The sequence below is a fragment of the Humulus lupulus genome, chromosome 1 (genome assembly GCF_963169125.1).
Source record: "Humulus lupulus chromosome 1, drHumLupu1.1, whole genome shotgun sequence".
Taxonomy (NCBI): Eukaryota; Viridiplantae; Streptophyta; class Magnoliopsida; order Rosales; family Cannabaceae; genus Humulus; species Humulus lupulus.
The window spans coordinates 74,445,583-74,458,793 of record NC_084793.1 but is presented as its reverse complement, the minus strand read 5'-3'; the positions used below and the strand labels follow the sequence as shown (position 1 = coordinate 74,458,793).

At 33.9% G+C, this 13,211-nt stretch overlaps 1 protein-coding gene across 1 annotated transcript; it reads right to left on the bottom strand.

Annotated features, from left to right (window-relative positions):
* Positions 1 to 402: 402 nt before the first annotated feature.
* Positions 403 to 8,878, bottom strand: LOC133794760 (protein EXPORTIN 1B-like). Its single transcript, XM_062232149.1, has 15 exons — positions 8,377 to 8,878; positions 7,907 to 8,259; positions 7,501 to 7,690; positions 6,154 to 6,235; positions 5,978 to 6,060; positions 5,415 to 5,553; positions 5,228 to 5,296; positions 5,071 to 5,148; positions 4,871 to 4,929; positions 4,709 to 4,753; positions 4,262 to 4,346; positions 4,098 to 4,163; positions 3,254 to 4,018; positions 2,541 to 2,688; positions 403 to 703 (listed from the first exon to the last, which is right to left on the bottom strand). The coding sequence occupies exons 4-11, from the start codon at positions 6,223 to 6,225 to the stop codon at positions 4,307 to 4,309; spliced, it is 585 nt and encodes a 194-aa protein (XP_062088133.1). The 5' UTR covers positions 6,226 to 6,235; positions 7,501 to 7,690; positions 7,907 to 8,259; positions 8,377 to 8,878; the 3' UTR covers positions 403 to 703; positions 2,541 to 2,688; positions 3,254 to 4,018; positions 4,098 to 4,163; positions 4,262 to 4,306.
* Between the last annotated feature and the right edge of the window lie 4,333 nt (positions 8,879 to 13,211).

The following is a 13,211-nucleotide window of genomic DNA, read 5'->3' as shown; positions in this document are numbered from 1 at the left end:
TGTTATTAAAAGTCCAATCTTTTTTATAACAGTTTTTGAATGTTATGTTCGGTGTTATCTTAAACTATTCAATAACACATTTTAGGTGCTATAATATTCAAATAATAACATTTAGATGGAGTTTTTGGTTATAAATTTGAAGTTTAATCTTGTACTTTTTTCATAACACTTTTCAACTGTTGCATTTGATTATTTTAATAGCATTTTTAATTTGTTATATTATATAAATCATAATGATTTGTTTCGCTTATAATATGTTTTTAAATCATAACATATAGTAATAAAATTTTGTTACTTTAGTGTGGATAATATATTTTAAATTTTATTTTAATAAGTATACTTATATGGTTTTTTTTTAATTAAAAGATCTTCATTATTGTATTTTGATAAAAAAAAACAAAATTAATCATAAAATGTAATTCTCAATAAATTGATAAACCATAAGTATTACATTAAAAAATAACTAATTCAAACCATGAATGTGTCTACTTCATAAGATATTAGTTCTAACTTAAGTTTGAAAGCATAACATAATAAAATTTTATAATCTTGAACATTTTTTACTTCAAACTATAGTTTGGATGATGTTGTTGCTGCTGCTAATGCTATTGTTGCTGTTGTTGTAGCTGTTCTTCAGATTGTTGTGCTTGACTATGAACCCCAGATGGCGTACTAGTCCTTCGAGGGAACTTGTTCAAACTCTCTGAAAAATAAATAGAGAAAGATAAGCAGTCAGGTTTGGAGAGCTGATGCCACAAACCTAACATACAATTAGCCCCATTTAAATCATTACTGACTATAATCAACATGAACAAAATAGAATTCAGAAATCCAAATATAAATAAGCATAATAGAAAACAAAATGAAGATTCAAACAAAGCTTGGGAACAACTGCAAGATGAAAACTAAAATAAATAAATAATATAACAAGTGAATGCAAAGCCAATCCCATAACTATCATAAAAACTATAACTTAGCAAAGCTATAAATAAGAAAAGAGAATACAATGCAAATAAAATCAAACTTGTCAAACAACTTGCTGCCATTAAGAGAATACAGTGAATGTATATCAATATGTTTCAGTATATTTGTATTTTACTGTTTTAACAAGTTAATAATGAGTTCATACAACCCTGTAAAGATAAGGCAGTAGAAGAGGTATAGAAGAAATTTCTGCTTGAGTTTCACATACAATAAATTCAGTATTCCAACACTTAAATTGTGTCTGAAGTTAGCATAATATTATAACAAAAATAAAAGTAAGAGAAGTAATAAAATAGAATAACAAATTTAAGAAACATGAAAAATTTAAATTCTCATTTCACAGACAAAAGGAACTCTAGCTCTCATATTATGTCATGGTGTCAGCCAAGGGTGATGAGGGTGCATCTAACCTTGTAAGAACCTTAGGAACTCCACTAGTATCCCTTGTTATCTGCAAACACCAATATAAAGGTTCAGGACATAGTTGGTACATACCCTTTCAGATATTTCAAAATCTAATGCAGGCATAAGAGAAGAGCAGCAATATTTATACTAGTTTTTTCAAAGACAAAACAATATTTTTATGATTGAAACACACACAAAGTAATAAGAGAAGAGCAGCAAGAGCATATCCTCAAAAAAGGAACAAAAAGAAAATTAAAAAAAAATTATAAATGATCCTATCTACTGAAGTAAAGAAAGTAAACACATATATTTAAAACTATTTGAAGAACAAGACACAAAGGAAATGAAGAAACAATTACATCATGTACACACCTGTAGTAGTACAGTTTTAAACAAAGTTGCTTGCCATGTTGAAAATTATTTTCCAATTCAAATAGAAAGGAAAACACATATTCAAGCTTCATAAAAACTCATACACAAATTCAAAACATACTGAGTTTATAAAGAGAGCCAATATAAATATTAAAACTTGGTAATTTTCAATACCGAACGGTGTCGAGAAGAGAGGAATGGGCATCTGAAATGAGGATTGAGTCAAAACAGAGGGGCTTTCTACCTCACGTGCCATCTATTACTCTCCAATCAAGCAAACCACTCATTCTGAAGAACAAAAAAACTCTATCTGAATACTTTATTTTTTATGCTTATAGTGTCTCAAACCAAAGAATACAAAATGGATTCTGTTACTAAGCCAATGATACAGGAGAAGACAAACCAGAAAACAAAACTAGGCTGCATAACACACCACTATCAGAAACAAAATTCCCAAAACTAGCAGCATGTATAGCATGTTGTAAACAGTAAACACAACTAGGATAAACAAACAAACTATATACAGAAACATAAAACACAAAAACTCTAAATCTAAAACCAATATAAAAAACAGAATACCCAAAGATGATGCCTAAGAATAATGGTACAAGTTTAATCATAAATGTGATAATAGACAAATAACAGGGACTTTAATTTAAATTACAACATCACCAAAAGATGAAATAAGACTTAGCAGGCTCTCATTAAGATCTCTTTTGAATAATAAACAAACTATTATTTTGGCATAATGAAGATTGAAAAAGAAAACAGGGACATACGCATAACCAAGAGTGGCTCTACTGATGAGCCCAAGAAGCAAAGAACCTTGAAACAGCATGCTTGGAACCTGCACCAGGTCTCTCGTGGCATCAGGATTAGATGAAAGCAGCAAACCAACAACAAACATTGAAAAGGACAATGCAGCACCTGTAATGACACCTTAGAACAAATAATAAAACTTATCTCAAACTAACACTTAAACAATTAAACAAACTGTTATGAACAAAAACGAATTAAGAACAAGAAATTTTCAAATAGGTTCTTCAACACGCAGCAAGAACCAACACTTTCACAACATTTGTGCTCTCAAAAGTTTCTCCCTTAACACATAAAAGCTCTTTGCTCTTTCTTGTATTCTTGCTCAGCTAAATGGACAAAAATACTAGCAAACTAAAGCATGAAGAAAAAAATAACAACTTTTCCTCAAAATTGGGTTAAAAGATGAGCAATATTTGCTAACAAGCCAATATTGCAAAACATGAAAAATGATCACCAATCACATAAATTTGACTTTCTTATAACAACACATTTATAAAAACCTCATTTCTCTTACAGGTTATGTATGCAAGCCACCCTTTTGAAAAGATGGTAGAAGGCTAACTTGGACTAAAACAAGATACAGATGGCTTGAGAATGCCCAAAGAGGGTGATATGATATCTTTTATGAACACTTAATAGAAAGTAAGGAAAAAACACTGAGCAAGATACTTACCACTGAAACTGAAGTTACAAGGTCATACATCATTATCCCTGCATCTGTTAGAGCTACACTAGCGCATGAAATCACAACAGGCAAATCACCTACAACCAAAAAAGGATAAAGCCAAAGAGCATGCTAATTACCTTGCTTTCTTGTATACTGAACAGGAGCTAAATTCTGACACGGAAAGACCAAATTGCACAAGAACATAATAAATGAATCTTTACATTTCTTGCTCTTCTTATAGTACTGCAAGAACCCATTTTTTCTATGATTGCAAATAGACATTAAATTTTTTTGTTAATATATAATCTCATCTAAGCATATATACTTATTCAAACAAAAAGTAAGATTCCTATATCCCAGACATCCTTCACATGCTGGCCAATTCCTATATCCCAGCTAACACTCAGCACAATGTGGCTCATCAAAACAATAACTTACAAGTGCAACAAAAAGAATCTTTGGTGCACAAGTAAAAATTCAAATCATGTATCAATAAGACATTATAAATAAACTATCACAGGTACTTAGTAATTGTACTTTATGAAAACTAAAATGTGAGAAAGGAGGCATCATACTGTGCCTAAGCATAACATGAGTTTGGAAACTCAAAACAATTATTAAACCCATAAATGTTGTAGAATAACCTCACTAAATTCAAACCCGTCGAATAAACCACCGTCGCACCCATGAGCGAGCCACGCCGTAGACCCACGAGTCAAGCCTCCCTGTCACACGACCCAAGCCGTGGGCCTCCACCACCTTGTTACACACCTGCAACAAACAGAGAGAAAGAAAGAAAGATTGAATGATAGAGTAGCTCAGAGAGAAAGATAGAGCGAGAGAGAGTTACCGTTGAAGAATGATGTCGTCGCACTGTCCCTCTCCAAAGCTAGTTTCCGAGAGAAGCCCCTGCACACTTCCATTCACCCGTCGACCATGTGAAAGAAATAGAGGGAGAAGAACAGAGAGATAAGAGATCGAGAGAGAGTCAGAACGGTTAGGGCAGAGAGGTACCATATGAAATTTTGGTAAGATATTCAACACCCATGAGCAAAGCAGCTATGTTCTCTCCAGGAGTTTCCAACACACGAATGTGAGACTGCACAAGGATAGAACGATGTAAATGTTGCAATGTATTTAAACAGCAACTTCAAATCTTTGAGATTTGACAAGGAAACAATGTGATTGTATATTATCTTATTAAATCCCTTAAGCAGTGAATGTTGCAATGTATTTAAACAGCAACTTCAAATCTTTGATATTTGACAAGGAAACAATGTGATTCCATATTATCTTATTAAATCCCTTAAGCAGTGCCTTATTGACACATTAAGCCTGTTCTACAACTAAATGAACCATAACTTACAGCCATAAGAGGATGGCCATTGAGATATAAATATAACAAAACGTGGTAAATACTAAGATCAAGAAAGTATAAAGGGAAAAAAGAAAAAAACTTGCCTTATAAAATGAAGTGAAGAACAAAGCCAAATTCTGAATAAAAGCCTGCAGAATAGGTAAGTTAAAAAACAAAAGACATTGCCAGAAATAAACAATTATTGAGCGAACACATAAAAAATGGTCTTCATTAAATTTTGAAGCGCCAAAAACAACTTTACCTACTCTTCACAGGAACCAATTGCATAACCCTCAGGAATGTTTGTATTAAGAGGAATCATGGTCTGACCAAAAGGAAGAAAAAAATATATTAATAGCAACACAGGAACAAGACATACAATTAAATAAAAGAAAAACTGGACAATGATGTGATGAGTAAGCCAACCAAAGATAGTACTACAATAAGCATTTCATTTCGGACCTACCTGTAACAGTTTCATGAATATGGTGTACATCTTAACGTACTGGGCATTGTAGAAATCTCCAAAATTAAGTGCTGCAACCTAAACACCAGTGCAGTGAACTATGAGAACCAGGCACAGTTTTGAAGCAACTCTTAACTAAATCAGCATACAAACACACCTCTGTCAAACACTGAAGAGTGAGATTCCGATACGATGGCATGGGGAAAAAATTCAGCAGCGTTTCAAGCTGTTACATAAACAAACACAATCAGAATTTTGCTCAAATGTACTGACTCTTTTAAGGAAGTTATTAAGTATTAAATTCAAAGGCAATACAACAACCATCTATCAAGCAAAGCACATACCAATGGAGACTCAAATATATATCCCAGGGGAATCCATGAGAGAAATGCGTGCAATGCGGAGAGTGTTGCACGTATAAGCTCAGTTCTTTGAGAGGTTGATAGTACATATAAGCATAGCTCATGAATGAGTTGAAATTCACTGCAACAACCAATCACATTATGTGTGAGAGATTGGAAAAATGCATAAACATGTCATTACGGTACCATGTGACATGCCAATTAGAAAATAAAAGCCAAATATATAATGACTATGAACTGGCAGTACGTGACTATCAGTAGTCCAAGATAAGTGATCAGATCACTTGACTTTGTGGTGGCAGTTCACCCGGAAGACATTGTATCAAAATATGTGTATAATAGTGAATAAAAATAACTTAAAAAGTGCATAATTACTTCTCATCAAAGGATATCTAAAAGAACTGTCCTTAATATATATATAATTATAAGCAAATGATAAGTCTACAGAAGGAAAAAAAAAAAGAGCACTCATGAAACATTACAATATAAAACATGAAATGCATCCCAAAATGAAATAAAAATAAAAAAAAACATAAATTATCTACCTGTTCAATGATTGTTTAAGCTCCTTTATCTTACTTTGAGTCATCTCTCCTCTTGAGAAATCAAACACCTCTTCACTTAGAAGCTGAAGAAAACATATTCAAGTAATTAGTGCCAACTAATTCTCAATAGTTTAAGAGAGAGAGAGAAATCTTCAATATAGCCATGCAATTCTCACAAATTGTTTCACTAGTTTTAGCAGCAGAAACAAGATCAGGAATAAAGCTTTGCCATCTTTCTGGCCAATCATGCTTCAAAATCTGTACATTAAACATAGAGGAAGCAAATTAGGGTTGATTATAGAACTTCAAACAGAGATACAACTCACCAAACAAAGTAGAAAAAACCAATTTGTCAAAATGAGAAAGTTGCAGGTGGGGAAGGGAACACAAAACTAGAAAGAAATGTATTTAATTTTTTGATTTTATAGAACTTCTTGCAATAAAATAATCTCGTGGCCTTGAAATGTATAAAGAAACAGAAAATCAAACTAGACCCAAATTTTAATATGTTTTACATGATTTACATGATTTGGGATTTGCTTTTCTATGATGTAACTAGCTAGCAAGAAAAATTATAGTAGTTTACTACTACTACTACTACTACTACTACTACTACTACTACTACTACTACTACTACTAATTTCAAGTAAATTTAAAAAGTTTGTATTATCACAGAGAAAACTAATCCAAAATACAATTTAGATCCTTTACCAAATAGGTGGTGGATTTCTTGATGGCATCCTAGCTAAAATACCCACCAATCAAGTAATTTAAGAAATGGGATTTCTTGATGGCATCCAATCAAACAACCTAATAGCTTTATCAACTTCTCCATGTTTAGAAAACCCATAATTATAGAACTCTAAAATATAACATCTAACTTAGAACTTTCATCAAACAGTTTTCTTGCTTCACTCAGAAACACACAAAAACAAAAATCATTAGCACATACTACAAATATGCAATCTGAATTCCAAAGTAAAAATCTTAGTCAAATGAAACTCATAAAATAGTTGGGAAACAGCCAAACTAGCCTTAAAATCAACTACGGTGGCAACAAATCATTCTGATGCTATGCAAAGCCAACATCTTTGAGCTAGATGATAGTTAATAAGTAGAAAATTAATTTTCATCTACTTGACAGTTTCAATCAAATCTCATCAGTCTCTCAGTGCTTTTCTTACACAGAAACTGAGATAAAAATTATCTAGATGTGATTAAAAATAAGAAAAGGATTCCTTAAAAAAAAAAAAAAAACTTACCGTGCCTTTCATTAAGATCACTAATAGTTGTCTTTTTGTCTAATTCTGATCAAGAGTCCAGTATTACAGTATATCTATAGACAATGAAGCTCAGGGAGGAGGTTTAAGCTCAGTATTACAGTATATCTATATTCGCTCAACTCTATAGACAGATGTAACTCATAAAAGTATATCTCAGAAACAGTATTACATGTATATACCTGAGCGAATATAGAGTTGACTTCAGAAATTTATTCAAAAAAAATCTTAATAAATGAAGACCTGATGCCGTGAGATACTGAGGTGTTGTGCCTACTGCTTGCTGCCATCTGGCTTTTGTGAAGCTTTGAGGTGTCCTTCCGAATTGATGCCATGACTAGTGAGGTGAGCTGCCTTGAAGACCTGGTGTCATGAGAATGCCTCTTGCTTTTTGTCTTTCATAAACCGAAAATCTTGGACTCTTGGAATATTTCTGTACACAACAAAAATAGCACAGAAAATTTTTAAAACAAAATTGTACTTAGAATAGTATTCAAAATATGAAAACTAACAACGGCTTCAAGTACTTGAACTAATTAAGGAAACATTTCCATTGGTAGTCTTGAAAACAAAATCAAAACCAGACAAGAACAGAACAGAACTGAACATTGAGAAGAAAAAATAATACATAAAAAGATCTAATAACCACCCTTGAGATCGTTGACAACATCCTAAGGAATGGGGGTGACAGTTTCTAACTGAGCTCCTTCGACCATGAAACCTGGCTTGGGACCCTCTGGCTGCCTCTTGGTGCTGATGGCCTCACCCTTCAACTTGGCCTCGGCCTTGAGCTTATCGTTCCTTAACTTTCTGTTTCTGAACTCCTCAGTGCAACTAGAGGGTTGGACATGCTCCACACGAACATGAATCCTCTTCTTAATGATGCGGTTCCCAACCTGCTTGTTAACCTCCACGCCAATAGCGCTTGGTGATGTTCCAGACATGCCCAGTTCTGCCATGGTAGAACTTGTGGGGCATACCCTTGTGAATGGCGCCGTTAAACTTTCAAATCCATAAATCAACACCAAAAAAAAATCAAAATTGACAAGCTCAGTTACCTTAGTTTACATATAAATCATACTTCATATATCATAAATTAAAAAAATGGGTTAAATGTACCTTACTTCACATAATGGACAGACTCGGTTGCCCATCGCCCATGGAGGAAAGGCCTCTGGTTCGCGCTAGGGAGAAGAAAGGGTCAAAGCACTTTGGGGAGCATCTGCTTCGCCCCTTATTGCGTCTTTTCATCATCGTCCCAAAGCCCTTTCTTGGGACCCTTCATCATTGATCCTTAGCACCCACATCTGAAAGAGAATGAGAGAGAGAGGTCGGTGAACGATGGTTCCAAACCAGAGAGAGCGAAAGAAATAGTCACTGTGAGTGGGATGAACGAGAGATTGAGAGAAGGCAAGAGATTGTAGTGTGTGTGGCTATTTTTAGAGGGAGAGAAAAAGAGACAGAGGGGAACACGGTTAGGGTTGATTTGTGAAGAAGAAGATACAAGATAGAGAGAGAGAGATAGGCTAATAGAATATTAGAGGGGGAGATGGAAAAGCTAGTGGCGGGCTGTAAAATTTTACTGTACCGAGCGCGCCTGATTTTTCTATTTAACCATAGCGTTTTTTAAAAATTGTCATTTTTAGGTGTTATATTAGGCTAAAATTCTTGTAGTGATTTATCAAAATATACCTGTACTTGTGTAATTATAATATTGTAATGTATTATTTACGGGCCAAGCCCAATAGCTTAGGCTCATGATTTAAATGTAACTCTAAACTCCTCACTGTGAATAAAAGGAGATGGGACTGAAATAGGGGAGGCAACATGTTAAAACTCCATAAACAGTTCTTATGTAATGTAAAAGCGAAGGGGGACTGTAGAATAACCGGCAACGTAAGTTCATCGAAAACTATAGTTCTTCAAGCATAAATATCAATAAAAACAACTAAGTGGACGTAGGTCATCTTTTTGGGGTCGAACCACAATAAAATGTGGTGTTATTTATTTTATCATATCTCTATTCTTGAATCAATTCTCTTATGTTCTCGAGTTGATAAAAACGGTGTCAACAATATTTATCTTCTATCTAGAATAAATAAGCTTCTTCTCTAATCATTGAGGTGTAATTTTAATAATATCATGAATGTTTTGTACTTTGAATAGAGTAGTTTGTGATCTAAAAGGTTGTCATGTTATTATTTTTTTTTTTAAAAAAAAAACATAGACAATGTTTTGGTTTAATATTTCTTTTAATATGTTTATATCATTCTTTTATACATAATATTTTTTTTAATTTATATTGCCATCATAATATCATAATAAAAATAATTAATAAATTTTCTGAATAAAACTAAGCAGTGTGCAACCTAGTATATATATAAATATATTTATATATTATAAATATGAGTTTAATGAAAAATTTTGGTTTACGGTAGATATAACACTTTTTTTATTGTTTTCTAACACCGTTAGTTTTCTAATTAAGGTAAATAAATTAAGAAAATAATAAATGAGTCATATTATTTTCTCATCACATATTTTAAAATTTTATATTAAAGTATTTAAATTGCTCTATCAATTATGTTTTGAAAACTATAACAAAAAAATATTTATGTATTTAAATTTATTTTTTTCTTTTATTAATTATTTATTTTGTCACTTAATATATTTTGTTTATCCAAGCATTTATGTAATAGTGACATAAGATATAAATATAAATATTTCTTACTTTTTTGTTTAGTTTTTTTAATGAGAAATTACTTATTTTAATTGCTCTAGTCATTAACTGAATAATATATATTTATATATAAATTTTGTTCACTTTAATTTTTTTAATTAAATAATTAAAATTTGATCAAATAAACTTTTTATATTCATACTTTTAATTTAAAATTTCTTAATAATATTTTATTATTTTAAATATTTTTTCTGAATATAAAATTAGAAAAAAGTATTTAATTTAAAAATTAATATCACCGTATATAATATATAAATCAAAACATAAAATATACCAAAACTTAAATTATTATGAACACTAAATTTCAAACGAATAAACAATATCAAATAATTTACTTTAAAACTAGAATGCATCATATTTTTATATGTAAATGTGTGTATCTAACGAATTCTTAGTTTAACGAATTTTTTAAATAAAAAGTATGATGTTATTTATATCTTTTAAAACTATAGACAATGTTTTAGCTTAATTTTTTAAATATGTTTATGTCATTCTTTTATGATATATGACATTGTTGATTTATTTAAAATTCAAATAATGATTAAAAAATATAATACTAAGTTAAACTAAGCAAACATGCATTTGCACTTTGTTTATACCTAGTATTATATATATATATATATATCTTTTACATAATAAGTGTGTAGATAAGGGAAATTCCTAGTTTTAACGATATTTTATTTTTTTTCGTTAACTTTAACGGAATATTCTTATATTTAACGGTAGATTGTAAACATGATTTAAACTTACATCAAATTAAATAAATAAATAAATAATTTAAAATAAGATACGTTTTAAGATATTTTACAATGACAATTATTTAAAAATAATAAAAACGATGCGTTTTATAACTTAAATTTAAAATCCATGTATAATCTTAATATTATATTAAACATATAATATATAATCTATTATTGTGTTACACCCAGATTTCGAGCCTTGAGAATTGTAATCTCGAAAGATGGATTCGTCAGGTGTGAGCTCATAATATCTAGAATACGTGTTCGCAACGTAGGCGCCGAATCTTCATAGTTGGTGGCAACCTCGAAGATGGGTGACCTCGAAGTCCTTATAAGCTCGAAAGACAGGCATCGGAAGGCGTCCATTCTCGGGTGACCTCGGATCAAGAGTTCCGAGCCTGACATGAGTATGAGCTCGAAACAATGTGGTCTTGGAGAAAATAATATAACTCGAAAGTTGTTGAGAGACCTAGACTGGCATGATGTTGATGATGATGATTGCTGATTTCGAACAGTTTAGTGAGTCACTTGAAGAGACGCGGTCTACATTTATTGTTGTAACTTCCCTACAATAAAGGGATATTTATTAGTTAGTTATACGCCCCCTGGTCTTCAGGGGACATTTCCTTGTATATAGGAGTTACAGGCTTTAAAGCCATTAAATTTATTAATATACAGGATAACTTCCCTGAACGTGTGGGATAGTATCCTGAGACTTCCTCTATAAATAGAGAAGTCGTGTACCTTTGTAGAGGACCGAATTTTGGTGATCTTGAGGGAAACTCTGGAGAATTCATCCCTGAAGAATTTCCAGAAATTTCCTAAGTTCTAATAACAAAGACTCGTGGACTAGGCAGAGTTAACTGCTGAACCACGTAAAAAAATCTTCTTGTTTTATTGTATTTTTCTGGCCATAATTCTTTACTGTTTACGTGTTCTACATTTTTAGTTGATGAAAAACGGCGTCAACATTTTGGTGCTTTCATTGAGAGCCTTAAGCAGTACGATCCCTGAACAAGTTATGGCCGCAAATGATCAAAACATTCCTGAAGAAAACCATCCAAGACGCCTTGGGAAGCAGCCAATGGTAAACCCGGATACTGAAGAGAGAAGCGAGTCCTCCGATTCTCGGGGACCTCCAGCAACTCCAAGGGATGAGGATATATACTACAATCCTGAATGGTATGTCCCCATTGTGGAACTTGAAAACCGACAGCTAAAAAAACAATTGGCTAAAGCTAATATGCGAAATGAGGAGTTGGCTAGGTTAGCCGCAGAGGCTCAGGCGACTCAACCCCCACCTCCGCGTGAAAACCAAGCCCCTCCTCTGAGGGACGTGCATGTTCCTCCCCGCAGGCCTCATGGACGTCCTCAAAAAAAAATGCCGCCACGAGGAGGCTAGAGCAACCTCCGGCACCAGTAGAGCAATCCGCTCCCTCGAGACCCCGAACAAGTACCCGAGCTAGGGCTCCGATTAATTCATCTGCGGAGGTACCAGCGGGAACTGGGAATAATTGAGCCCCTACAGAGGCTCAGACTCAAATCCCTAGTAACACGTAGAATGCAACCGACCCGTCTCGGGCAAATTCCGGACCATCTAGGCCTCGGAATGGGTGGCAGCCACCATCACCCATACGTTTCCCGCCATCGCCTATAAGATACCCTTCACCGCCTCGCAGGAATGCTTAACCAGTTCAAGATGATGAGGAAAGAGGTGCAGGAAGGAGGCAAAGGAACAGATTAGCCTTCAGGGAGCGGAGAGGCGCCCAATCTACAAGAAGTCAAATGTCCCGGTCTCGCACTGCAGAGACGAGGTAGCATGAAAGAGATCCATCTCGAAAAAATCATGCGACGAGTCTTACCAGTGACGACTCAGGAGATACTAGATCAGTCAGTATGTATGATCGAGGTCGAAAGAATACTGGGAACCACAGGAATCGCTTCGGCCTGCGAGAACACTTGAATCAGAGTCGAGGTAATGTTAACCCATCAAACCCGGACCTGAGGGATCGCCTAAATGGGCGTAAAGATCCCCTGCGGAGGCGCGAGCCTGGAATTGTGATCAACGACAGCCAATTTCGGGCAAGACCCCTAGCGGACCCGGTCCAGGAAAGAATTGATCAGTTGGAAAAAGCCTTCATACTTTTGCAAAATGAGCAAGGTCAGGGTCGGCATGAGGATTTCGACGAGGAGCTCGAACCGTTTGCTCCCCATATTTCCAATACTCCGTTTCCTCATGGATTTTGGATCCCTCACGTCCCAACTTTTCAGGGAAAGTCCCACCCTTACAGCCATCTGAGTACATTCAATACCATAATGAGAGCAAGTAACGTGGGCTACGAGCTCAGATGCATGTTATTTCCAGCATCGCTTACGGGACCATCCAAGAGCTGGTTCGAGAAATATAAAAGACATTCAATCACTTCTTGGGATCAGCTATCAAAGGACTTCAAGAAGCAGTTCAGAGCCATGAT

What these genes read in the sequence shown, in the direction of transcription:
- LOC133794760 (XM_062232149.1), bottom strand. Translation starts at nt 6,225, where the DNA reads ATGATTGGCCAGAAAGATGGCAAAGCTTTATTCCTGATCTTGTTTCTG. An exon ending in ATATATTTGAGTCTCCATTG is followed by an intron (nt 5,297 to 5,414) that starts GTATGTGCTTTG and finishes TTTATGTAACAG; the next exon opens with CTTGAAACGCTGCTGAATTT. An exon ending in TCTTCACTTCATTTTATAAG is followed by an intron (nt 4,347 to 4,708) that starts GCAAGTTTTTTT and finishes ATCCTTGTGCAG; the next exon opens with TCTCACATTCGTGTGTTGGA.